The 27,890-nt window shown below is 44.2% G+C and overlaps 2 protein-coding genes across 6 annotated transcripts in view; one reads left to right on the forward strand and one right to left on the reverse strand.

Moving 5' to 3' along the window:
* Positions 1–7,484: 7,484 nt before the first annotated feature.
* On the reverse strand, positions 7,485–17,817 carry GPR65 (G protein-coupled receptor 65). 3 transcript variants are annotated; one of them, XR_013977915.1, is made up of 3 exons: positions 17,698–17,815; positions 8,915–10,390; positions 7,485–8,291 (listed from the first exon to the last, which is right to left on the reverse strand). XR_013977915.1 is itself a non-coding variant. In XM_080974343.1 (2 exons), exon 2 carries the CDS (start codon positions 10,228–10,230, stop codon positions 9,175–9,177), a length of 1,056 nt encoding a protein of 351 aa, XP_080830469.1. In that variant the 5' UTR covers positions 10,231–10,390; positions 17,703–17,817; the 3' UTR covers positions 8,685–9,174. The 3 variants fall into 3 exon arrangements, 2 of the variants coding, with proteins under 2 accessions (XP_080830469.1, XP_080830468.1); XM_080974343.1 differs by lacking the exon at positions 7,485–8,291 and having other exon boundaries at positions 8,685–10,390; positions 17,703–17,817; XM_080974342.1 differs by lacking the exon at positions 7,485–8,291 and having other exon boundaries at positions 8,685–10,385; positions 17,694–17,812.
* Positions 17,818–23,146: 5,329 nt separating this feature from the next.
* The window catches only part of GALC (galactosylceramidase), a 38,318-nt gene continuing 33,574 nt past the window's right edge, over positions 23,147–27,890 (forward strand). For 2 of the 3 annotated variants that reach the window (XM_080974209.1, XM_080974208.1), the window contains exons 1-2: positions 23,150–23,626; positions 24,871–24,939. In XM_080974209.1, coding sequence (XP_080830335.1) covers positions 23,495–23,626; positions 24,871–24,939 — 201 coding nt within the window. In that variant the 5' untranslated portion in view covers positions 23,150–23,494. Of the gene's footprint in view, positions 23,627–24,870; positions 24,940–27,890 lie in introns of all 3 variants that reach the window. The other variant, XM_080974210.1, reaches the window with a different exon arrangement.

Consider the following 27,890-nt stretch of genomic DNA (forward strand, 5'->3'; position numbering starts at 1 on the left):
TAAGAGTTGATCTCCCTCTTCCAACATGTTTCTCCTTGAAGTTCATCCTACTGAGGCATGGCAGAAATGTATCCATTAGTATGACGGATGTGCTTGTGCAGAAAAATCTCTTCCTTGCTACATTTCCATTAGACCCAATTGCCCTTATTTACATGTGCTGCACATGTGCAAGGAATGGAAGGTAATTGATCTTCATTCATTTTCAGGGTATTACCATTCATGTTGAGAGTTTCCCTGGAGACAGCACTCACACTTATGAATTCATTCACAAAATAGAGACACTGGAGGTAAAATAATACATTGTTCTTCCTTCCTTCCTTCCTTCCTTCCTTCCTTCCTTTCTTTCTTTCTTTCTTTCTTTCTTTCTTAAAAAAAAAAAAGCATGTTGCATTTTTCAGTCATTAAAAAGGGTTCTTGGGTTTTATGCTAAGCAAGTTAGCTCTTTTATGCACACATTTGTGTTACATCTGACTTTCCAGTACGGATGTGTCATTTTTCTAAGTAAAATGTGTAAGGATGAAAACAACACATGGTTCAGAGTTTCTTGGAAGATTAATTACCTTAGAATTTGAAATGTGGTCATAAAACCACTTCAATTGGCTTCATATTTACCTTTGTGCATTTAGGATAGAAGCGTCAGAATTTGGCTCCAAGAATTCAGCCGGCAAAAGTTTAGCAGGTTATTTTGATTCACATCCAGAAAAGTCTGTTTTGTTTTTAAAACAGGAGGGTATAATTTGCCTGGAGAATATAATTTCACCAAGTATGGTCAGGGTGGCCCAAGACATTTTGCTGCCAGAAAGTGGAACAGAAAATGCATTCCTTCTGCCTAAGTTGGCATACAGTAACCACAGGCGGCCATGTTACTTTGATACCTAAGGGGTAAAAAATAATCCCACAAGCCTCTCTCTCTCTGTGAGTAAAAGCACGATACATTTTTTTAAAAAAGGTTGCTGCCTTTTTCATTCTTCCTGAAGTGGTGGCTTCTTTCTGCCTAATGTTAGGGTCAGCCCTGTTCTCACAGCACCATAGTGTAATTTGCTATATAGGATTGTCTAAGATCCCTTGCATGTAAGGTAATCAGGTGCAAAGGGACTTAGGTGTCACCTTTTTAATAGCTGGACTGTTTGGGGTGGGAGTCGCATGCTAACCAAATGTGTGAGCAGGGAGTGGAGGAACCAAACAGGGCAGCATACCACCAATGTTGGTGCGCTGTTCTGACTAAGAACTGAACACATTCACACGTTCAATGTGTGAGTGAGGATTTCCACACAGGCATCCACCCTCCACAACTGGGGTTCCTGACTGAATGGAAGCCTTCACAAGTGTACACCATAGGTGTTTCCACACAGAATATGAACAGTTGGAAAGGTGTAGTCCTGCAGGGATATCTCACCTGAAAGCATGTGCTTCATCGAGGGGGAGCACATCTCTTCCGTTCATCAAAGCCATTGACTTGTCTGTGGAGCAAGTGCTGAAAACAAGTCCTCTTCACCCCAAATCCTGTTCAGCTACCTGAGGCTGCAGATCATCTCCCTCCCCAGACTCCAACAATGCTATCTCCCTGGGACTCCTGCCTCACCATCAAAGCCTGCAAGGTTCGGGGGAGGTTGTCCATTCACTAGATTCTGCTCCGGTGTTCCAGCTTCCCACTCCCATTTGCCCTCGTTTCCCTCCTCCTCTCCCATCAGAGTCTACTAACCCCAATCTGGGCCTGAAGGCACCATGGGACTTACAATATCCCTTTAGGAACATGGGGAGCTGCCTTATTCTGAGCAGAAGGAACAACATTGAAGAGTTGATGCCACTAACCAAACCTTTGTCATGCTGGCTGGGGCTGATGGGAGTTGTAGTGCAAAATATTTGGAGGACACAAGGTCGGTGAAGGCTGCGCTAACAAAACTACTACTGCAAACCAAAGAAGAAGAGATGTACGGTATTTCATTTTTCACATAGCACCACACGCAGTGTTAGGTGGCAGCACAGCCTGCTAGGGAGCATTAGCAGAAAGACTGATGTTCAGCCTTAACACACAAAAGGCAGCATGATGCCGTTATAATGGCATCTCAAAATGGGTTTGTAGTGACTAGCAAATTAAGTTTTTTGGTAGTCTTTTTATTAGTGACTTGTTTCCCAAGATTTATAATTAAAAATCGATATACAAATGAGTTGATCATATCAATGAATTTGTATGCCCTGCTGGAGTCAAACCAGAACTTCTGTGATGTTTCAGATACACTTTGGAAGTAATACTGATATTTTACCTGGAATACGAGGGGGGAAATGGGATAGATTTGATTGCCCACAGACAGCTGGCCTGCGTCCTGTTGCTACCACTTTCTCACTTAGCTCAGAAAGGGAATATTAGAGACTGGATGGTGGCTTTATAAAATCTCTGGATGCAGGGAGAACCTGTTCAAGATTGGTCACACCAGGTAAAAGGTGAAGGTAAAGGACCGCTGGACGGTTAAGTCCAGTCGAAGGCAACTATGGGGTTGTGGCGCTCATCTTGCTTTCAGCTTTCTGGGTCATATGGTCAGCTTGACTAAACTGCTTCTGGCGCAACAGAACACCATGATGGAAACCAGAGTGCACAGAAACACAGTTTGCCTTCCCGCCACAGCAGTACATATTTATCTACTTGGACTGGCATGCTTTCGAACTGCTAGGTTGGCAGGAACTGGGACAGAGCAATGGGAGCTCACCACCATTGTGGGGATTCGAACTGCCAACCTTCTGATTGGCAAGCCCAAGAGGCTCAGTGGTTTAGACCACAGTGCCACCTACACCCCACCTCTTTAATGGAGGTGGGCATAACTTCCTCCTGTACTGAGGCATTAATGATGCACGGGACCCATCCAGTCAGCCCCCTCCTACTAGATTTTACCACCCATGATGAGCAGGAATAGAGAGGGCATGTAGTCAGCTTCACTGCCACAGCTGTCCTGTCGATCTCCTCAGGCTGCGACTGAAACCAACCGCACAACCTATAATTCTATGCTGCTCCAGGGTCCTCCAACCAGCCTGAACCAACTATGACATCAAGTTTAGCATGGATTTGAGTAATTTCTGCCTTAGTTTGACATCCAGGTAATATTCTCAATATGATGCCTCCTGAACTAAAGCTCCCATCACCACGCTGGCTACCCTGATTTAGATCAACAGATAAATCCCCCTTCATCCCTTCAAGACTTCTAATGCAAGGCTCTCCTCTTCTTATAATTCCCCGCGTGTGACTTTGAAGTCTTCGGCTGAAACCATATTTGCACTTGCTTGAGAGTAAGCTCCACTGAACTCAGCAGGGCTGCCTTCTGAGCAGCCAAGCGTTTGGACTGTGCTGTTGATGAGCCATTATCTGATCTCCCTGTTTTGTAAGTGTTTCCAAGGGACTGGAACCACCTTCATATATTAATTCATTTAAAAGGCCTTTCAGGGTGTGATTCCTCAAATGATGGTGCAATTATGAGGCTTGACAAGAAGGACAATTTACAACATCAACAAGTGAAAGAGTCCACGTAGGCATCTGCTTAATATTCACTGCCATGCCTTTGAGGAAGAAAATAAAATCTTGTGACCACTCAGTCTAGCAATGCGAGTCCAATTAATGTTATACTGAATAAATTAAAGCATCCTTTTGTTTACTATGGGGAAACTGCCATGGCGCTGTGAAAGGTATTAATTTTATGTGTTTGCAATTAGCCTCCATGCTTCTAACAAGCGAGAGCTCCTTGAACGTGGGACCTTCAAAAAAAACTTTGATATGAGGTTTAGATAAGACTGTTTTTTAAGCTAAAAATTGAAATATATGATTATCAGTTCAAGCAGTGCAGCTTTTCTCTGTGTAGAAACACAGTAGAGAATTTGTAATCCTAGACATTGAAAACATATCAGGCATATGAGTATAATGCAGTGGGGCGATTCATAAGGATGCAGCCCTATGCCCGCTTTCCTGTAAGTAAACCCTATTGAAAACTATAGGATTTACTTTTGAGTAGGCATGCTTGGGGCTTTGCTCTTTAAATGCATTTTGATATGGCCTCTAGCAAAACATAGTAAATGAGACTGTAACCCTGTGCACACTTACCTGTAAGTAAGCCCCATTGAACTCAGTGGGCTTACTACTAAGGATCCACGTCCTGCATTGGGCTGTGAGGTCTGAGTTCAAATACCAGCTTAGCCACAATCTAAGGTGTATTTAGGCAAGCCACTATTCTCTCTCAATCTAAGCCTCAAATCTGAAATACAGGAAATATCATCCTACCTTACAGGGCAGTTGTAAAGACTTGACATGTGTGACTATATATATATATATATATATATATATATATATATATATATGTAAAGGGACCCCTGACAATTAGGTCCAGTCGTGACCGACTCTGGGGTTGCGGCGCTCATCTCTCTTTATTGGCCAAGGAAGAAGAAGAAGAGTTTGGGTTTCACTACCCGAAGGAGTCTCAAACCCGAAGGAGTCTCAAAGTGGCTAACATTCTCCTTTCCCTTCCTCCCCCACAACAAACACTCTGTGAGGTGAGTGGGGCTGAGAGACTTCAAAGAAGTGTGACTAGCCCAAGGTCACCCAGCAGCTGCATGTGGAGGAGCGGAGACTCGAACCCGGTTCAGCAGATTACAAATCTACTGCTCTTAATCACTACACCACACTGGCTCTGGGAGCCGGCGTACAGCTTCCGGGTCATGTGGCCAGCATGACTAAGCCGCTTCTGGCGAACCAGAGCAGCGCACGGAAACGCCGTTTACTTTCCCGCCGGAGCAGTCCCTATTTATCTACTTGCACTTTGATGTGCTTTCAAAATGCTAGGTTGGCAGGAGCAGGGACCAAAAAATGGGAGCTCACCCCATCGCAGGGATTTGAACCGCCGACCTTCTGATCGGCAAGTCCTAGGCCCTTTGGTTTAATCCACAGCGCCACCTGCGTCCCTACACACACATATATATATATATATTGCTGTTTACAAATGCCCTATTTTCTTTAAGGATTTTTTAAAATGGTTATTTGCTGTTTTTATGACCAGGACTATTCACTCTTGTGGTTTTGATTTTGTCCCTGTTGTCTGTTTTGTTACTTGTATGTTACTGATAGCTGTCTTTTATTTCTCTTTTATTTTATTCCCCTCTGTGCAAATCTTGAACGAAAGACAAGTTGTAATTTTCTAAAACCAAACCAAATCATCCATCCTATGAACATTTGCTTCCATTGACCTCAGTGGAATTCATTTTTGAGTAAACATGCGAATGATCAGCCTGCAATGCCCAATCCATTTACTGTGTTTTTATTATACTGATCATTCCCAGCAGAGAAAGTGCATCTTAACAGAGCTATGCTAATGACTTTTTTCCTTTTCCTTTATTTTTGCCTACACACTGTAATTACTTCCCACTTTCACTCATTTCTCATTCTCCACGTTTTATTTCATGGGCTGTGCACGGTGTGCTGGGATTTGTAGCTCTGTGAGGGGTAAACTCCAGTGCTTTAAACATATGGGGTGTGTACACCCAAGGTTCCCACCTTCCCACAAGAAGTTAGAATAGAAATAAAAATGCTTCCTTTGATCAGGAAAGCCCTAACGCCTCATTCTAAGCAGAGTTGCTTGGAAGGCCTCACTGAGTTACATGGGAATGACTCCCAAATAAATGCACACAGGATAACCATTCTGTGATAATTATCTCTGTGTGGGAAGATAGGAAGAGTTATCCGAATCTTGGAGACCTCAGCATCATCTTCCATGTTGCTTATTCCTGAGGGATGCTGCGAATGACAGCTTTATCTTCCAGCAGCAACTGTCTCTTTTTGCACTGAGCTACCTCTGGGGAAGTATAAACTCCCTACTGTGGTAGTTGCAACATGAAATTGGCAATAAAGTGCTGGTGCCAGCACAAGTTAATAGACAGGAATAAATCTTCCGTGGAAAAGCTAATCCAACCTGTTAAGAGCGTCAATTTACTGGAAAGCAGGGGTCTTTTAAGGCCTGCGGTCTTAAAAGTAGCTTGGTCTGCTGAAATATTAAGGGTGAATGCTCCTCAGACATTGATGGGGCAGTCCAGGAGTCCCCACCCCTCGCAGGTGAATCCCACACATTTTACGTGTTCTGTGTCTTCAGGAGTAGATCAGATCATAAAGGGTTCCAGCAAGATGAGGCATCTGTGGCCCTTCAGATGTTGGTAGGCTATAAATCCCATCATCCCTGATTGCTGACCATGTTGCCTAGGGCTGATGCAGGTCTGAGTCCAATAACATCAGGAGGTCCACTGGTTTTCCATCTCTGGCTTACAGCTTTCACTGATACCTTCTAACAGTTGATTTTGAGGGGTGGTGTATGAGCACCTGTTAGAGCAATTAACTTCTTGAAATAGCACTTTTCCAGTTTCCAGGCTTTGGGTCATTAATTTGAAGCGTGTTGTAATGTGACTTCTTTTAGTTGGGTGGGATCTAGAAGTCCTGCCTTTTATCTGTATAGCTGTGTTTCGGGGTTTTCACTCAGTTGTTCTTAATTGCTTTTAATGTAAGTCACTTTGAGTCACTCTTTGAGAAAAACAACTAACAAATATAATAAACCATAATAATATGAATAACAATAATAGAGGAACCGAGAAGTTGTCTGAGCTCACAGCTGTGCATGCATATTGTTTGTGTATTAGCTGGGTTAAGGCAACATATTCCCAAACTCTTCCCTAAATGAAGACTTGGGACTTTAAGGTAGGAATTGCTTAATGATGATGTATTTTCCTGAGTAGTATATTCTATATCTCACTTTACTACGCAGAACTGCACTGCCATCTACTGAAAAACAACAGCTCTAACCATCCACTCTTTTTGTTAAGCAAGAGGGTGTTCACAAACAAGGGCAACTTCCAATTATTGTGCCAAGTCTGAGTTGCACTAATAAATCAAACACCTGAGGGATCGTCACATGGATGATGGAAAAAATTTGTTTTCCATTGCTCCAGGACCCAAATTAACAAGATCAAATTACAAGAAATGGAATTTAGTCTAAAAATCAGGAAGAACTTCTCAAGAGTGTGAGCTGTAGAACAAATTGACTCAGAAAGTGGTGGGATCTCTTTTGTTAGATGTTTTGAACCCGAAGCCAGATGCCTACCTATCAGGGGTGCTGTAACAGTGCATTCCCAACATTGGCAGGAAGTTAGACTTGATAACCCTTGATGTTCGTTTATGATTCTGTCTACTCAGAAGAAAATTCATGTGAGGGAGATGGAGAAGCTACAGAGATGAGTGTGCCAGAAGAGGCGCTAGTGGGGTTATTTTTTTTTACTCAGACTGCCACTGACTCCGTGAGGCAGCAGCTGTGAATGAGAGACCCAGAACCGAAAGAGAGGCATAAACTGCAGAGATAAGATTGCAACATTAAGGCCTTTTGGGAGGTGAGGTTTGAGCAGAAGCCTCCAACCCAGAGAATATGATAGAACCTGTGCGTAGAGAAAGGTGCAGTAGGGATAAGAAAGCATCAGGAGGTTTTATTTTTATTAACAAGGAGGCTGTTCAATGTGAGTCACACCCCGGTAAGTGGTAGAGTATTGCAGCCTTAAACTTACTCAAAATTTCACATGCATTATCTTGTTAATCCACATGACAGACTCTGTCACTCTTAGCAATTCTGTTACATGTATATCATTTCTTAAGTAAGTGGCCTAGCCGGAGCAACTTGAACCTCCAAAGCAGACTTCTATTATTAGATCTGATTGATGTAGATTTCACAATATTTTGCATACATAACAAAGAACAGGATGCTTCATGAATTTCCTAGGTAGCTGCAGGCTGCACCAAAGTTAGTCGCTACGCCCTTGATAGTATCAGGTTACTATTTTTCCATTTCCTGCGTTGCATGTTCTTCTAGCTAGCAACATATGAGCTAAGATGACTTGATAAAAGCCCTGACGTAAAATCAAGGAAAATAACACCAGGGTGCATCTAGATAAAGTGCGCAGGAAATTATGAGCTGTACACCTGCAGTTCCCCCATGCTGTTTCAGAAGTAGCACAAGGCAGTTTGTTTGGGAGACAAAGGGCTTATCCACATAATGTGGATTTGAAGCTGCTTGTGCCTCAATGTGTCTGGCATTGTCTTTATGACATCTTTCCCATTGACCTGGCAGCCAGGAATTTGGCCATGCCAAGCCATCAACGGTGGTTTCTTTCTCTTGTGCACTAATAGGGAAGAGCACTGGTGTGTTGAAATCAGTGGTTGAGAGTGGTGTGTACATGGTAAATCATTAACTATGGTTTACTGCATCAAGTGAATGATACCATTATTTCTAGCCCCCTCTCAACATCTTGGCCTATGAGCAGCAGAGTTCAGTTTAAGCTTCTATTTTCCCTAATTTATCCTCCCTTTAGGTTTCCTTTTCCACTTATGGTTCTGTTTTCTGGGCCCGTGATGTTTTGACCGTACAGTCATACCTCAGGTTACAGATGCTTCAGGTTGCATTTTTTTCGGGTTACAGACCCACAGAAACAGGAAGTACCGGAATGGGTTACTTCTGGGTTTCGGTAGTTGCACTAAATCGCACTTTGCGCAGACGCGCTGCTGTGGGTTGCGAACGTGCATCCCACATGGATCACGTTCGCAACCCGACCGTCCACTGTACAACGAAGAGCAGTTTCTAACTTAAAACAGAAAGCAATAGAATGATCTAGAACAGCCTTCCTGTGCACAGAATACATTTTATTTTATAATAAATTAAACTTTCACCCAGACTTTTTAAAAAAAACAATCATGCCAATGTGGAAATATGGCAAACTGAATTTGACGATGAAGGGGGTGGGGAGAGAAGCCAAACTTTACAGCTTCATTCATTTCAAACTCCCACTCCAAGTATCTTTTGCCAGGGAAGCGTAAAGCAGCTGCCTTAGACACTGGGGGGATGGGGAGTGGGACCAAGATATTGGAGAACAGAGTTGTGCATACCCCTGTCCTTAGGTGTGGTGGAAGACAGTGACCCAATGCCAGTGATGAAGTAAGATTCAGCTGGGAGTCCAGTCAGCTTCTGGTTTGGGATGAGGACACCACCTTGTTCTTTTCTTCAGGCACAAAAAAGCTGGTCCTTTTCACTCCCACAGCCAGAGGCCGATGAGACTTGAAGTCCAACAACTTACAGAGGGCCACAGCGCCCCCTCCCCCATTCCTGTATCTCTGCTCTATAGCACAGTTTCTGATTTCAGAACCATCATGGCTTTCTCCGGTGAACTACTGGAAATGGCAACCTTTTGTGAAAGTTGTGCATCTCTTTGGCTCTCAGAAGAGCCGCACTTGAGCATGTTCCAAATATCCATTCTTCCAGTTTCACTCACGAAGCAGTAGAGAATTGGGTCAGCTATACAGTTCAGACTCGTCAGTGCAGTTGTAATCCTGTAAGGTATAAACATCCTCTCGGCAGCGTCACAGCCACAGCCACAGTCACACTCACATGGCTCAACGATACTGCGAATGAACAGAACGACATGATATGGAGTGAAGCACAAAAAGAAAGTGACGACGATGCTCAGCAATAAGTGGTTGATTTTCCTCTTGTCCCTGTTTCGGGTTGCTTGATTGTTCTTCACGGCTCGGTATATTTTCTGGTAGCAGAAGACCATGATGGCCAGTGGGATTGCATACCCCACAACCACACGGTAAAAGTTCAGTTGGGCCTGCCAGTTTACTAGAGGGTATGTATCATAACAAAATGTATGGTTTGTGGATACAAAAGTTTCATTAAATATGTCTTCGTTCTTTAAAACCTGATAGTTTGACATGATTTCGAAGGCCCAGACAAAGATAGAGGCAAGCAAGGCAAATCTTCTTGTACGCAAATAATGGAACCTCAGTGGGTAGACTACAGCTAAGTATCTATCAATGGAAATGCAGGTGAGAAATGCTGAGCTGGTGTAATAATTCAAGTACTTAAGGAAAACAGAAAAAGTGCAAAGTTGCTGGGAAAGGTCCCAGTTATCCTCATTCTGAGCATAATAAATCCATAGAGGCAGGGTCAAAGTGTACAGCAGGTCAGCTAAAGCTAAACTTAAAAGATAGATGCCCAACTCATTTTTTTGCTTTATTTGGCTGTAGGATATATAAAGGGATGCAGAGTTGGCAGGAATACTGATAATAATCAAAATGCTGTAGAGAACAGGAAACAAATGTTGATCTAGTTCATAAGTTATAAGACAGGTTGTTGCATTGCATAATGATTTATTACAGGCCATTCTTTCCATTAAGACCAGTTCACTCCCGATGGAAGGGATATGATGCCAAAAATCACTAGTTGTCCCAATCCAATTTTGGGTCACAGAAGAGCAGATAATAGGTTCTTATGGTCCAGATTGTCAACCTTCACCAAAATGCAATTCACTGCATTTTGTTTTTGTTTCTTTGCTGCAAAGGAGAGAAAGAAAAGATGCAATTAGATGGTTTGTTTAGTTACTCTGATCGAGGCAATTGTCAATGCCGCTCAAAGCAAAAAATAGTAGTAAAAGGATGGAGATGATTAAAGGTACTGCTGTACATCTGTCATTTTGGGTGGCTTTAGGGTCTCTTTCCCTCTTTTAAAATTCTGAAAGGAAGGAAAACTGAGCAATGAAGGACCATCTAGAAGGAATGGCTCATGTCCAGAACAGTCTCTGAGGGAGAAAATAACACAGCACAGATTAGAATAGCTACAAAGAAATATAAAAAGGTAGCCAATGTAGTTAAATTGCAGGATCACTTGCTGAAAGAAGAAAAATAAAAAGACCACAAACTGTAGTGAACTCTGATAAGGTAAGCAAAGGAAGAATGTGTGAAGCAAATTCCGAAAAGCAGAAAAGCAAACATTTATTTAAATGCACCATTAGCAAGAATCCACCCAATGAGACGGAACAAGGTCTAGACCACGGGTGTCAAACACAAGGCCCGCGGGCCGAATCCGGCCCGCCAGACCTCGTCATGTGGCCCATGTAGCCGCCGCCAGCCACCAGCCTTCACCTTTTATTCTCGCTTTTTTTTCTCGCTACTGCCTCTCTTTTGAGCGCTGCCCATGTGATTTTTAATACCGGCTCGCCAGTCTCCGCCCACGGGGGCCTCCTCGGACCAATGAGCGCCGGGGGCGGGGCTGGGAGCGCCTGGGGCTCCGGGGCCGCAGCTCCGCTCCAGCAGTAGGAGAGAGGGGAGCGGAGGCGACGGAGCTGCTTCCTGGGACTTCCATCCGCTTGCGCCGAGCTCCTTGTCCAGCAGCTCCGGAGTCCTGCTGCGGCTTGGAGGGAATTGAAACGCGGGTGGGTGGGAAAGGGGTTGCAGGAGGACCGACCCCGGGGGCAGTGCATGACCCAGCCCCGGTTTGCTTACTACGGGGCGGGTGGGAAAAGGGTAGGAGAGGGATGGCTGCGCCCTCGGAGCATTTCTGGCCCTGCGGGAAGAGCCGTGGAGTGGCCGGTGGATGGACGCGTGGCGGGACGTGGGAGAGGCCGAGAGGGGACTTCTACCGTGGATGCTTCAGTGGAGATTGCTGCATCGCAGGGCGGTTGGACTAAAGGACCTTTGGGGGGTCCCGTCTGACTACAATTCTGTGGTTCTCGCTGAGGAAGTGCGGCAGGGTCGGGAGGAGGGCGCGGTGCCCGAGAGAGAGGGGAGGGAAAGAGAGAGAGAGAGAGAGAGAGAGAGAGAGAAGAAAGAAGGAAAGGAAGAAAGAAAGAAAGAAAGAAAGAAAGAAAGAAAGAGAAAGAAAGAAAGCGCCTTCAATCACTTTAAGGGGGGGGGACATCTGGAGGAGCCAGGAAGTGAGAGACTTGCTCTCCCTAAAGAGCAGCGCACAGGTGATGGTGGTGATGGGTCTTGCTTGCCTTTTTACAAGCTTGGACGTGAGGGGTTTTTGCAGGTGGGTTGACACCAAAATATGAGGCAGAGCAGGTTGGCATGGAGAGGAACAGAGACTTTAAAGCAGGTGATCTGGAGAAGAGAGCTGTGTGTCTAGTGAGGGGTTGGGGGGGTGAAGGATCCAAGGCAAGTTCAGGGTTGCCACTCCTTCTTTCCCTCCCCCTCGGCAAGAGGTGTAAGCAGAAATCCAGCAATCGAAGGAATAGGGAGAATGGCACCCTGCTGGATTTCATGCTGTTAAAAGGGTGCAGAGCAGGCGCCAAGGAAAAGGTGGCAACCTTTGGGAAGTGGACTGGGGGGAGCGCAGGAAAAAAGGGATGGTTGGGGAGGAAGGGTGCCTGTGGGAGTAGAATCGAGGACTGCTCACTCGCTCTTTTAAAAACCGGGATTGGGGGGCAAAATCTATGGTACGAAGAGAAGTTATGAGGGGCTGGTAGAGAATTGCACCTGAGGTTGGATTCTGGGGGCGGGGGGTATGGAGAAACCGGAGCGAAAAACTGGGAGAAGATGGTGTGGGGGATGCTATGTGGGTTGCAGAGAGAGATAATTGGGAGTGTTGGTGGGGGGAATTGAAGGGAGCTCAGGGGAGAGGCTGAATGGCAGCAAAGTGATGTAGGCAGAGTGTGAGTGAATGAGACATTAACAAAGCAAGGAGGGTCTTGTATTTGTGGAGGAGTAAAATGGCTGACAAACGTGTGTGAAAAGCCGAATGCCCTGGGAGGAATGGAGACAAAGAAAAGCTGAGCCTCTGTTAACAAAACGCAGCAAATTAGCAACAGTTAAAATCGTGGTTGTGCAACTATTGTCCCTAAAATATCACAAAACACGTTCAAACAATCAAGCTGTGCGATCAAGTTATTAAAGTGACTTCATCTCAAGCATCAAAGTTTATTTTCTCTCCCACCCACCCACCCAAAATGGCCCTATCACCAGCTAATTTGTCCAGAAATAAATCAGTGGCCACAGTTATTCCAATCAGGTAGTGAGACACAGATCATGAAAGGTACAAATTCTGTTCCTTATAGCCTCCATCATCCTATGTCCATCTTCAAACTAGAGGTGGAATCATCTTACGCAGGATATTTTAGAGTTTCACACCTACTCATGTCCTCATATCACTAAATGTTTAATTGAATATGGAGTTTCTATCAGTATGTATTTCTGAAAATGGGGGAAATGTCTACTTATTTCTCCCTTCTCCCCTCCTGAGAAATTTGCAGTTGGAAACATACAGAATTATTTTGTGTGCATAAGCCAATGTGTGCCTCTCATGTAATGTGTCTATAGCCAGTTTTTCTCATCTGTGCATTTTGTTGCTATAAACAGACATGGTGCTGTTTTAATTCTGTGCATTATTGTTTCTTTTAGGGTCCAGTGAGGACCTGGATAGCTGAGTTGGTTAGAGGGGTAGTGCTGATAACACCAAGGTTGCAGCTTCTATCCCAAAGCTCAACAACTTTGGGGTAAAATTGTGAAAAAAGAAAAAAGCTCAACAACTTCAATCCTTAAAAAAGGTCAACAACTTTGGTCGGCCCTCACGCATGTTCACTTCATCAAATCTGGCCCTCTTTGAAAAAAGTTTGGGCACCCCTGGTCTAGACAAAGAAAAAAATGTGGGGGGATTAAAATACTTGAGGGAGGACAGAGAGGTCACAGTGAAGGTAGATAAATTCTTTGCATTGGTCTTTACTGTGGAATCATAGAATTGTAGAGTTGGAAGGGACCCCAAGTCCAACCCCTGCAATGCAGGAATCTCAAGTGAAGCATCCATGACAGATGGCCATCTAACCTCTGCTAAAAACCTCCAAGGAAGGAGAGTCTGTAACCTCCTGAGGGAGATTGTTTCCATGTCGAACAGCTCTTGCTGTCAGAAAGTTTTCCCTGATGTTTATTTGGAATCTCCTTTCTTGTAACTTGAAGCCGTTGGTTTAAGTCCTACCCTTCAGAGCAGGAGAAAACAAGCTTGTTTTCTCTACCATGTGGCGGCTCTTCAGATATTTGAAGATGAACATCATATCTCCTCTTTTCCAGGCTAAACATACCCAGCTCCTTCAACCATAAAGCTTGATTTCCAGACCCTTGACCATCTTGGTTGCCCTCCTCGGCACACATTCTAGCTTGTCAACATCCTTCCTAAATTGTGGTGCCCAGACTTGGACACAATATTCCAGGTGTGGTCTGACCAAGGCAGAATAGAGTGGGACTATTATTTCCCTTGATATGGACACTATAGTTCAGTATAAGGCAAGTTTCTGTCTTCCTATATAACACAACATTTGGTTCAGATGACATTCATTCAAGAGTTCACCAAAAATACACTAAAAAGAAGTCCGGAATATGAAACAACATGGCTTAGTATGAATGAGTGAGTGAGGGCACTCTACTCCTCTCTAGTCATTCTGCAGCTGTGTTGCACTGAGGTAAAGCCATAGTTTGGCCCAGCATATTGTCCAAACCCAAGTTCATATGTGGTTTGCCCAGATAAGCTCATACCTTAGATCTGGGCAAACCACGAGCCACTGATTGTTTGGAACTGGGCTGGGGGAGAAATTTGCACTTGCTGGTGAACCAAGCTAATTCACGCTTCCGAAATAGGGACATGGGCAAAACACAGCCATCCTTCAAAATTCACACTTCTCTGTATTTTACAATGTAGTTTTCTAGCCAAGTAATGTTTACTAAATGAAATGCATTTCAGTAAGGTGTGCATAAACATGCATATATGCCTGAAAACAGCATACAGAAATGAATTATAGAACAGGAAAACGCTTTGCAGAAATGTGTTTATTAGGCAAAATTGCAAGCAAAAATTTGTATTAGGAGAAATTCTTACTAAAATGCTGCTGAATTTTCATGAGGATAGAAATGCAGAGAACTAAATTTAAGAGGGGGTGGTGGAATGAGGAACTGAGAGACACTTAAGTTGACAGATTTGACCATCTCTAGACTGGAGAGTGCTAAACCATAATCTAAGGTTTGCACGACATGCTAAGCCAAAGAAGCCTGTGTGAGAGAGATGCAGGGCTGGAGCAATGGTGCACACTATACACTAGTAATGTGAGACATTAATGGGAGTGGATATATGTCATTTGATCAGCGTTGTAGACCCTAGCCAATAAGTGCTTTGACCTTCAAGAATCCACACTGCACACTTGCTAAAATAAATGTAGTAGCAGGAGGGTGGGTGGGGAAGGAAGGTCACTTTCCAAGCTAATCTGTATGGATTTGTGTTTGGGGAAAAATAACTGTAGGAAGAGAATTATGACTATTATATTTATTTATATCCTGCCTTTTCCCCAGCCTGAGACTCAAGGCGGCTTACACAGATGAAACAGAACAAGCTAAAAACATAGAAAAGACTATCATTAAAATGTAATTAAACACTAATAGAATTAAAATAATATACAAAAATCCATTAAAAACAAAGACAATAACAATAAAAACCCCCACAGCACCAGCCTTTTCCTTTAAAACAGTCAGTTCACAAAGGCCTTTTGAAATAGAAAAGGACAGAAGTACAGAAAGGAGGGAGCCGGTCTAACTTTTTCAGGAAGGGAGTTCCAAAGTCTGGGAGCAGCCAGCAAGAAGCATTTGTCTGGGTTCCTGCTGATAACTTCGCATTTCTCCGAGTGCAGAAATACTTTTGTTTGGAAGCAGCTTTGAAATTGCTAGTCCTACTCAGAGTAGACCCATGGAAAGGCACGAACTTTAGTTATTCAGGTCCATTAACTTCAGCGGGTCTGTTCTGAGCAGGACTAGCACAGGATACAACCCTGGAGGTTTAAACTGGTTCATAATAATTGCACTTGTCAAGTTGTTTTCCAGGACACACACACACAAATATTACTGCAGGCTTCTGAAGCAGGGGGTATTAGTTAACTGGCCATTACAGAGAGCAACTCTGTAACAGTGGTGTAACGTGGGTTGTCAGTGCCCAGGACCGCGTGGAGGGGTGGGAGGGAAGCAGATCAAGTACTCGTGCACATTCAACTGCCTAACGGCGTCCGCATCACCCAGGAGATCACAGCCACAGAAATAAGAAAAGAAGAGTCATTCTGTTGTCTGGAAAGGTCACTTCCTGGTTCACATGGAGAAGCCATTTTCAATGGAGCCCAGCAACGGAAACCCACAGCTGTATTGAGGTGGCACCAGGTGTTGAAATTTTTGTGCCCCTAACAATTTTGCACCTGGGGCAACCACCCCTGTGCTATGCCACCGAATTCTAAACAGGTGTATTTAGAAGAAAATCCCACTAAGTGTGTTTAAGACTTCAGTCATAAAACTGAGCTTAGAATAGGGGTACGTTTGCCAAAGTACACAAGGAGAGCCTCCTTGTTCAGGCCAATGGCCCATCGAGTTCAACATCCTTTTCTCCCAGTGGCAAATCCGATGCTTATGGGAGCCCTGAAAGCAGGGCCTGAGTGCAATAAGACTTTACTCACTTGTGATCCCCATCAGCTGGTATTTGAAGGAGGATGAATATGCCCATCAATGATAGCCTTATCCTCCATGAATTTGTCAAATCCATAAACTCATATACTCAGAATTGTAGAGTTGGAAAGGACCATAAGGGTCATCTAGTCCAACCCCCTGCAATGCAGGAATTTTTTGCCCAACATAGGGCTCGAACCCATGACCCGAGATTAAGGGTCTCTTTTTATAACAATTTTTAATTGAATTTTCAAACAATTAACATATATACTTCAATAAATAACAATTTTGTCTTTGCTTGACTTCCCACCCCATTTCCCATGGTGTTTTAATTTATCCCCCTCTACTGCACATTGCATGAGATTAAGAGTCTCATGCTCTACTGACTGAGCTATTTTCTTTGAAAGCTGTCCGTGTTGATGGCCATCACTCTATTGCAGAATATCTGGAACTCAGAGAACATTCAGCAACATTTCCTATCTATAGAAGCACTCTCTCTCTGCCAATACAGTGGTATTTGCATGCACTCAGAGATAAGGGGGACGATGGAGACCTGATGAACTCTTGTTGCACTTGTGTCTGAGTGCACGCTTGCATGCACACACTAAGGACAAAAGCGTTTTCTGAAAGAGAGGATGGAGATTTACCACGGACAGATTCCAGAAAGACGGGACAATTGGAGCACAAGGCCGCAACCTTTTACAAAGCTGTTCTTTATTAATCACCCCCTTAGATGCTAGCTGCCCTCCACTGGCTTCCGAAACAATTTAGTGGAGGGATCCAACAATTTATTTATTTTTTATTTCATAAAATTTATATACTTCTTGACTATAAAAAGGACCGTGGAGCAGGTGTTCACCCACCCACATCAACACAGGGCACAGGGAGGGGGAAAAAAAAGAAAAGAAAGCCAAGGGTGCACCTTGTGTTACATTCACTGCCGGCCGCCAGCCAATCTATCCATACAATGCTCCAAAGCCTGGGCCAGAAAAACATTACTGATCTGTTTCTTTGTTTGTATATAGTTTTTAGAAGTTACAGGTCAATGTATTTTGAAACAGTTTATGTCATTGTCTGTCAAGAGGGAACCTCTTGTGTCACCCTTTGTTTGATGACATAGATGCCAAATCCCTGGGGCGCTGGGTGACCAAATACCCGCAAAATTCCCCATGAAAGTGCCGGGCACCCATAAATTTCAGTGCCAGGGCCATGCACGCTGTATGGCACCCACAGTCCCAGGCCCAAGCTGGCACTGCTGTTTGATGATCTCGAACAGATCTCGTAGTTTCAGCCTTTATACCTAGCCTGAAACCTGCATTTCTAATTAAAACCACTCAGCAGACCATATTTCGTACCAATATAAGAGAGTCTGTTAGTATTTTATAAGAATTAGGACTTACCTTACTTCAATTGTGACCCTGCTCTGCTGCTTTGTTTTTGTTACTTTAGACACTTCACCCTCAGAAGACAATGTGCTCTGATGAGAACCATTTCTCATGCAGAGACAGGAAATTGCTACAGTCTGCTTTGAGAGGTTAGGAAAAAGAGGAAACAACTTTGCAGTTGCTGGTGGTGATGGGAGGAAACCATGGTTTCTTTTCTGCCCACATGATCTGGAGCTTAAATCTTTTCACACTAATCCTATTTGTACAGGGAAAGGGGCCATAAGATTCACCAAGTCTTTACCTTACCAAAGAGGGAACACTAAAAGGATTACTATAGGGTTGGAGAGTCAGTCTGGATGATATTTGTGGGGGTCTCTTCAAGGCCTGTGATGTTCTCTGTGAGAGGTTAAAATCTGTAAGAGAAAATCTGCTGAACCAGCCAGAGCAGTCTCTCTCTTAGGTGCTCTTACCAACATCTCAAAGAGTGAGTTACATTGCCATAGTGACAACTAAGTGATGGTCCTGTCCAGGAAGAGGACACATATTTCCTCACCTCCGTCATCTTAGGAAAACCATAAGAGACCAAGGGGATAGCTCTGTGTGAGAGAGTTTGGACTGATGCTGTAATCTGGAGAAACAGAGACATGTGTTTGTGCTTCCTTGGAAGCCTAATGGGGAAGTAAAGACACCACAGTTTCCACTGATCATCATTCCAAGGAAACCAAACCCTGGGAAAGCACAGGTACTCCTGGAGTCACTCCTTGAAGACTGCGATGTGTAATATAATAATAAGAATAATTTATTATTTGTACTCCGCCCATCTGGCTGAGTTTCCCCAGCCATGCTGGGTGGCTTCCAACAAAGATTAAAAATACATTAAAATGTCACACATTAAAAACTTCCCTGAACAGGGCTGCCTTCAGATGTCTTCTAAATGTCAGGTAGTTGTTTATGTCTTTGACATCTGATGGGAGGGCATTCCACAGGGCGGGCGCCACTACTGAGAAGGCTTTCTGCCTGGTTCCCTGTAGCTTTGCTTCTCGCAGTGAGGGAACCGCCAGAAAGCCCTCGGTGCTGGACGTCAGTGTCCGGGCAGAACGATGGGGGTGGAGACCCTCCTTCAGATATACTAGGCTGAGGCCGTTTAGGGCTTTAAAGGTCAATAGCAACACTTAGAATTGCGCTCGGAAACGTACTGGGAGCCAATGTCGGTCTTTCAAGACCAGTGTTATGTGGTCTTGGCAGCCACCCCCAGTCACCAGTCTAGCTGCCACATTCTGGATTAGTTGTAGTTTCCGGGTCACCTTCAAAGGTAGCCCCACGTAGAGCGCATTGCAGTAGTCCAAGCGGGAGATAATTAGAGCATGCACCACTCTGGTGAGACAGTCTGCGGGCAGGTATGCTCTCAGCCTGCGTACCAGATGGAGCTGGTAGACAGCTGCCCTGGATACAGAATTGACCTGTGCCTCTATGGACAGCTGTGAGTCCAAAATGACACCTCAACAATATTCTAGGTTTAACTTACTTAGGGGGGAAACATTGCACAGCTTAGGCTCTGCAATGAGATTTATCATAGATTTATATACATATATGAAGCCCCTTTATTGCCACTGATTTTCACTTGACAATAAGTTTACTCTCAATTTTTTAACAAATCTGTTTCTCAGAAGAGATTATTTCATACCTGGCTGACAAATGAACATATCCTCCTTGACCACAATCCAAGACAGACTTGGGTGTGTTTAATACCATTAGAATCAATAGGTGGCATTCACCTACATTTTTTGTGCCAGTGCAAGGGAATTTCCCTCCTCTCCTCTGCCCCACACCATCTCCAAATGTGCTCTGGAGGGCAAATTTAGGGGGTGCATAGGAAGAAAGAGAGAGGGAGATAGTTTCTTTGCACAAGGAAAAACCTTTGAGTTGACAATCTGATTAAGATAATTGCATCTTCTGCCTCTTTAACAGTGTCTTGGTTTGTGGATTTGGGCAGAGGTGTCTCATTTCTGCTTAACAGAAGCTTAACAAAATTCCTCCCAACATGAAAGCAGAAGCTGCTATTTACCACATTTTCCATTACACCTGGCTTTGGAAATGAGAAACGAAACTCTGAATCAAAAAGGTCTTTCAGTGGCACAGGATATTGCAGGGGAGGGTTTCTGTTCCATTTGCTGCACCTCTCCCAGTTTTTCCTTTCTTGGAGGTTTTAAAGCAGAGGTTGGATGGTCATCTGATATGAAAGCTTTAGTTGAGATTCCTGCATTGCAGGGGGTTGTACTAGAGGACCCTTGGAGTTCCACCCAACTCATTCCATGATTCTGCTACTTAGGCTTGCCTGACTCATCCTTGATTTGCAAGATACAAGGCATAAACCATTTGCTGTAGTAGATTAGAAGCAATTATCTACCCAGTTTTGACACATTGTCAATGTATGACTTCAGGTAAACTCATCGACCCATTTGCCTTGGTAAAAGCGGAAGCTTGATTTGTACATTAGTCAATACCTTTGTCTGTCTAATCAATGAATCTGTCTAATGAGGATAAGGAAAAGCATTGAAAAGCGAGCACAGACTCTGGGCAAAAGTATTGATACTGGGATGGAGACCAAAAAGGATTACCAATCTTACAAAGACAGGCTTGGAGACAGAGCCTAGGAGGGGCGAAAGAACAGAACAAAGTGCAGGGCATGGAGAAGGCAAAAGCTCTAAATTTTGGTTTCTATTTCTCATTTTTCTCCTCTTAAGCTTAGCTCTCCACACCTGATTCAGGGTCTTTATCTCTCTCCTAATTTATACATTTTCTATGTGGGTTGGCCTAATTCACATGTTTTCGCAAAGCATATTTTCTCTGATGTTTATATTTTTCTTAATTGAATGCATTTTTCTATGTTACTTTCATAGGGACATAGGAAGCTGCTGTATACAGACTCAGACCCATTGATCCATCTAGCTCACTATTGTCTACACTGACTGCAAACTGATCTCCAGGGTTACTTGAATGGATCTCTTCCAGCCCTACCTGGAGAAGCCAGGAATTGAACCTGGGATTTTCTACATGAAAGGCAGATGCTCTGCCACTGAGCTATGGCCCTTCCCAAGAGCTATTCCACTGCCCTTGCCAATTTTCAGAAATATATGCATTTTTATGCACTCTTTACATTTGTTTATTCATTTTTGTGCATATTACTTGGCTGGAAAAGTGCACTGCAAAATTCAGAGAAGTGTGAATCTTGAAGGATGGCTGGGTTTCAGTTTGCACATTTTGGAAAGTACAAATTAGGTAGATTCACATTAAAATGCAAACTGAATCAAATTTCCGATCTTCTGGAGAACACCATGTTGGCTATCCCAGACTTGTGCAAAATTCACAGAGTAATGCATACCGATAAATTGATCACCCTGCGATGATTCAAACACAATAGTTCCCAGTCTCACTTTCCCAAGAAATACTCAACTTTTGATTGGCATATATGTTGCAAGCCACGTATGATTCATGACTCCATGATTCATGACTGTGTGCAATCCTAAGTATTTATACTATATATTTAGCATCACAATGACACTTAGCTGACTGTATACATCTGTAATTTAAAATAATGAGCTTAGGCTTCAACATTCAACAGCTGGAATGTACATCAATTAGCAGAAGCATTGCATAAAACAAAACAAAAACAAACCGTCAAGCCTTGATCTGTTATGTTTTAATTTATTTTTGCCTGAATACAAATCAATGAATGAATCAACAAACACTGTAGTGGTGAACTCAGAGCAGAGTCAATACATTTATACCATAACAAATAAATAATGTGAATATAGTACATTAAGATTGTTGCAAATTCCCACGCCATGGAGAAAACTGGTTGGCTTATGGAGTACGTGTTTGTGTACTCACATAGCTAATGAAAAGAAACCAGGTTGCATCAGATTAACCAAATCTTGATGTTTAAGCTCACAATGAATATGGTTCTACTTTTCTGTGCTGGCTCCATGTTTTGGGGATCTCTAGTGCAAGATGCTTGGTGGGTGTGTTGAATTTTTCAATTCTCAAATTCTGAACATGTGGGGTACTAAGAGGTTGTAACATGACTTGGGAATTCAAAATATATTTGGGTTAAATTCACATGATTTAGTTTGCATGGTAAATAAAATGTGTGTAACATTGCAAAGAAATCATTAAAAATGATTGCCACGTACTTGCAGTTATATTACAGTATATTTATTTTATCTATATAGTATACATATTTTATATTTCCTGACACTTTCTGAAGGTAAAACTAAAATTCTTTGGTTTTCCCAGTTTATAGACCAGTGGGAGGGGTTGAGACCTTTAGAACAGTAGTATACACTTGTTCACACTAATATTTTTTGAGAGGGGGGATTCCCATCATCTCCCTAAAAGAGAAAACAGGCTTACTTCCAAGTAAATGTGCACAGGATCAAGCTATTGTTAGGATATTTCCGTTCCACCTTAAAAGGGAGCAGGCTTTGTGAGTCAGAGTCTGCGCATGTCCTGTTCACAGGATTTTTATGTTTGCTATTGCTTTTGTTTTTCTCTCTGTGTCGTAGACACTAAAGCAGGCAGTCATGTTTTTCTGTGTTCTGATCAACGCTGAATAAACTTGTAAATAATGCTCTCCTGAGTGCGACTTTGGCTGTGCATTATCTGCTGATAGAGTGTGCATGAGCTCTGGAATGTGGCAAGCTATTTCTAGAAACTCATGTCACTAATTGTTGATACTGCGTGACTACGGGAGATCGATGGATCGTCCGGCAGCCGGCTTGGGGGCCATGATGGACTTTGTCTCCCTGGCAGTATCCCAACAGCTATAATCCTATGCACACTTCCTTAGAGAGCAAGCCCCACTGAACTCAAGCCTTCTTTTAAGGTTACCAGGACTAGGGCTAGGGAGACCTGACCTGAAATCACACAGGCCACGAAGCTCAAGTCCTTTCTCAGGCTAGTTTGCCCAATCCCACCTCACAGAATTGTTGGGAGAAGACTGGAGGGCAGTGGTGGTAGGTGTGTGTGCGCGTGCAGAAAAGAAAAGAACCCAGAGCTTCTTATTTGCATTTCAGTCATTCATTTTATTGCCATTTATACTGATGTAGTTTCAAACGGGATGAGGGGCGTCACGTGTTGAGATTCCGGCATTGCAGGGAGTAGGGCCCCTTGCAACTCCACAATTTTAGAATTCACTGCCCCAACTCCCCATCTCGTCCTCACAACAACCCTGCGAGGTAGGTGGAAGCTGACAGCTTCTTTGAGGAAGGGCAAACACTACACGAGGGTAAGCAAAGACAAATCTCCGTGGGCTGCTAGGCAGCCAAAAAAGAGCCTACAGCGCTCAAGCCTCCTCCTTGCAGCAACCCCCGCCCCCCAAAAAAACTTCAAAAGCCACACAAGCATCGACGAGACAGTCCTCGTCACGTGACTGCAATGACGCGGCGGGAACGTCATCGGAGGTGACGGAGGGCAGCCGCGGCGGCCGAGAATGGGATTCCGCGGTATGCGCGAAAAACCTCCCTTCTCTTTCCGCAGAACTACAACAACGGCGACGCAGCCGAAGTCAGGTGACCTCGCGCCACGTGACCGTGCTCGTGCTCGGGGGGAGTGGAGGCCTCGCGCCGTGGCTGACAGGATTTATGACAGGAGCCGGGAGGCGGCAGAGCAGCGCTGAGGCGACGCGGCTGCTCCTTCGCGCACAGGCTGGAAGCGCGGCAGCCCCGCCGGCCGGCCATTCATTCATTCATTCGTTCAACCGGCGAGGCTCGTCCCGTCCCGCCCTGTCCCCGGCTCAGCGCAGCGTGCGAGGATGACCTGGCGGCTGTGGGGCTTCGCGCTGCTGGGCTGCAGCCTGGCCTCGGCCAGCGGCGTTTACCGGCTGGACGACGCGGTGGGGCTCGCCTCGGAGTTCGACGGCATCGGCGCCCTCAGCGGAGGCGGGGTAGGTTGAGCGGCCGCTACCCCCGGGGGAAGGTGGGGAGGTGTCTGTAGGCGCCTCAACCCGGTCCATGAGGGTCCGCGCGCGGGAAATGCTTGTGCGTGTGCGTGTTGAGAATCCTATAGAACTGCAGCGTTGGAAGGGACCCCCAAGGGTCATCCAGCACAATATAATAATAATAATAATAATAATAATAATAATAATAATAATAATTTAGTTATACCCCGCCCAGCTGGCTGGGTTTCCCCAGCCACTCTGGACGGCTTCCAACAGAATACAGTGGTACCTCGGGTTACATACGCTTCAGGTTACAGACTCCGCTAACCCAGAAATAGTGCTTCAGGTTAAGAACTTTGCTTCAGGATGAGAACAGAAATCGTGCTCCGGCGGTGTGGCAGCAGCAGCAGCAGGCCCCATTAGCCAAAGTGCTGCTTCAGGTTAAGAACAGTTTCAGGTTAAGTACGGACCTCCGGAACGAATTAAGTATTTAACCCGAGGTACCACTGTATTAAAATACAATAATCTATTAAACATTAAAAGCTTCCCTAAACAGGGCTGCCCCTTGCAGTGCAGGAATCTCAGCCATAAAGCATCCAGGGCAGCTGGCCCACCCAACGTCTGCTTAAAACCGTTCCCTGTGTATCTGTTTGCTTTGTAACACAACCCCAACCTTGAATAAAAACTAATTCAAACAAAAACACCCTCTGTGCAAGGAGGGAGATGGTTACGCAGTCGAACAGCTCTTCTGGTCAGGAAGTTCTTCCTGATGTTTAGTCGGGAGGGTTACAGATAGGTAGCCGTGTTGGTCTGCCATAGTCAAAATAAAAAAATCCTTCCAGTAGCACCTTTAAGACCAACTAAGATCATACCAAGATCATACCAAGATCATACCAAGAACTAACTTAGTTGGTCTTAAAGGTGCTACTGGAAGGATTTTTTTATTTAGTCGGGAGGGTTATTGTTCCAGTCCGTTGCTACATTACACATTTTTGTTTTTTGGTTTTATATTATGAACCGCTTTGTGATCCTCGGGCGATGGGCGGTATATAAATTTAATAATAACTAATTAACAGAGGTGTACTTAGGGGGTTGGTGAAACTGGCCTCTGGTTCGGGGTGCAAGCCCAGGTGTGTGTGTGTGTGTGTGTGCAACAAACACCTATCAGATTATGGAGTGTATGATTTTTACATTTTACAGTATAGAGATATAAACAGTAACTCCAGAATTTTTCTTTTTTTCTCTTCTAGGCTACTTCCCGGCTTTTGGTGAATTACCCAGAACCTTATCGCTCTCAGATTTTGGATTATCTTTTTAAGGTAAGTGCGACATTGCTGTTCTTGTAGACTTTGACCTAGGGCAGTCATTGAATCAACCTCTTTTTGACCTTTTTTATTTCTTTTAAGAAATGTTTTAGCCGTCCAGCCTTGTTAGCTATCCTAGGGTGTGTTGCATTATAAAACATCACATAAAAATAGTCGAACCAGAGCACATAAAATGCATCATCAAAATTCCATATAGGTGTTTCTATCCTGGGTGTCAACTGACTTTCTCAACCTCTCCAAGTCGTTGGAACAAATATGTCTTTAGTTGGCACTAAAAAGAAAGTAAGGCGGATCTCAGCCATACTTGTGAGGAAGGGTGTTTCATAACTGACGTGGCACTTAGTGCTCTGGCAGCTACATTCTGGACTGCCTTCAGGAGCTGCTCCATCTGTTAATGTGCTGACAGGTATTCTTTACTGTACTTATATTTTTATAAAACCTGTATGCAGTGCTTGATATCATGACCCAAACCTTATCAGTGCATTAATATCAACTTGCATTTTTTTTTGCCATGGTGTATGCTTGATGTTTGCTTTATACATCTGGCAAATAAGATATAAGAATTTGAGCTAGGATGTTTTTCTTATTCTCACTCCCCCCCCCCCCCCGCCGCTTACTGTCGTGTTTATTGGCATTGATAATACTAGTCAAATAGCTTGTGGAAGCTTAGTGGCTGCTTAACTGTGACAAAGTGCTGTAAATTCATGTTGCAGTTGGGCTTGTATTTTGCTACAAAGCCATAGTACTTCTCACAAAACAGTCTATGGTCTCAATGTTATTGTTGATGACTTGGAGTGAAATTCAAATTTCTGCATCCTGTGTATCCCCCCCCCCCCACTCCTGCCCTGTAGAGTTCCCCCATCAGGTCAGGCTAGCCCTGTTGCTGATGCTGGAGAATAAATTTCTAAGTAAGAGGTTTACAAAAAAACCCAAGGTCTTTAACATTTTCTCAATCAGATTGGCAGGGCAGAATTGTCATTTAATAATAATAATAATAATAATAATAATTTTTATTTATACCCCGCCCTCCCCAGCCAAGGCTGGGCTCAGAGCGGCTTACAAGCAATAATAAAAACAAGTTAAATGATTACAACTTAAAAACATAATTAAAAATACAACATTAAAATATTGAAACATTAAAATATTAAAATGTAGCCTCATCGCAGGAGGAGAAGGAAAAGAAAAAAGAAAGAGAGGAAGGGAATCAAATTGGCTCCAAGTCAAAGGCCAGGTGGAACAACTCTGTCTTACAGGCCCTGCGGAAAGAAATCAGATCCTGCAGGGCCCTGGTCTCATGAGGCAGAGTGTTCCACCAGACTGGAGCCAGAGTTGAAAAGGCCCTGGCTCTGGTTGAAGCCAATCTAACTTCCTTAGGGCCCGGGACCACTAGGGTGTTGCTATTTATGGACCTTGAGGCTCTCCGTGGGGCATACTGGGAGAGGCGGTCCCATAGGTACGAGGGTCCTAGGTCGTGAAGGGCTTTAAAGGTCAAAAGCAGCACCTTAAATCTGATCCTGTACTCCACCGGGAGCCAGTGCAGCTTGAAAAGCACTGGGTGAATATGCTCCCATGGCAGAGACCCCGTGAGGAGCCTCGCTGCAGCATTCTGCAGCCGCTGGAGTTTCTGGGACAGCTTCAAGGGCAGCCCCGCGTAGAGCGAATTACAGTAATCAAGCCTGGAGATGACAGTCGCATGGATCACTGTGGCCAGGTCGGAGCGGGAAACGTAAGGGACCAACTGCTTGATGCGGTGAAGGTGGAAAAATGTCACCTTGGCTGTTGCTATAACTTGCGCCTCCATGGAAAGGGAGGCGTCAAGGATTACACCCAAACTCTTAACGGAGGCAATGGCACTAATTGGGCCCCCGCAAGAGAAGGGAGTTGGTCCCTCATCCCCATGCCATCCCGACCCAGCCATAGGACCTCTGTCTTCGAAGGATTTAGTTTCAATCGGCTCCCACGAAACCATCCAGCCACAGCTTCCAAGCATCTGGTCAGTGTGTTCGGGGCCGAGTCGGTGTGGCCATCCATCAGCAGATAGAGCTGAGTGTCATCAGCATATTGGTGACAACCCAGCCCAAAGCTCCGGATAATCTGGACAAGGGGGCGCATAAAGATGTTAAAAAGCATTGGGGAAAGGATTGCGCCCTGCGGCACTCCACACACCAAGGAGTGGCGCGACGACATTTCCCTCCCTAGTGCCACCCTCTGTCCCCGACCAGAGATAAAAGAGCACAGCCAGTTATGGGCTATGCCCTGTATCCCCACGTCTGTGAGGGGGTGGTCCAGAAGATCATGATCGACCATGTCAAAGGCTTCTGACAAATCTAAAAGGATCACCAGTCCTGACCCGCTTCGATCCAGCTGTCTACGAAGATCGTCTGTTAGGGCAACCAGATCCGTCTCGGTCCCAAAACCAGGATGGAAACCGGACTGAAATGGATCTAAAGCCGATGTTTCCTCCAGAAACCTACCAAGCTGTTCAGCAACCGCTCTCTCAATTACCTTACCCAGATATGGAAGATTTGAAACTGGGCGGTAATTGGATAGGTCTAAGGGATCTAATGAAGTTTTCTTTAAGAGTGGACATACCACTGCTTCCTTCAGTTCCCCTGGGAATGTCCCCGTGTCAAGGGACAAATTGATAATTTCAATCAGGGGGGTCCGCGCAACATCTGGACACTCCCTAATCAGCCAAGACGGGCACGGATCAAGGAGGCAGGTGGTGGGCCTACCAACTTGGAGGAATCTATTATTTTTTTTTAAAGAATATTTATTCCAATTTTAAAATTACAAAAAGAAAGAAAAAAACATACAAAAAGGAATAAAACATGTTACAAAAAACAGACAATAAGAAAAACTCAACAAAAGATAAAAATACATTACAATAAAGTATAACAAAAATCAAATTAAACCTTTACAACCTTTTTCCCTTTTACTTATTT

This window comes from Podarcis pityusensis (assembly GCF_964106645.2).
Source record: "Podarcis pityusensis genome assembly, chromosome: 1".
In the NCBI taxonomy this organism is placed as follows: domain Eukaryota; kingdom Metazoa; phylum Chordata; class Lepidosauria; order Squamata; family Lacertidae; genus Podarcis; species Podarcis pityusensis.

Excerpts from the sequence above, each read along its gene's own strand:
- GPR65 (XM_080974343.1), bottom strand. The coding sequence starts at position 10,230 with ATGGAAAGAATGGCCTGTAATAAATCATTATGCAATGCAACAACCTGT.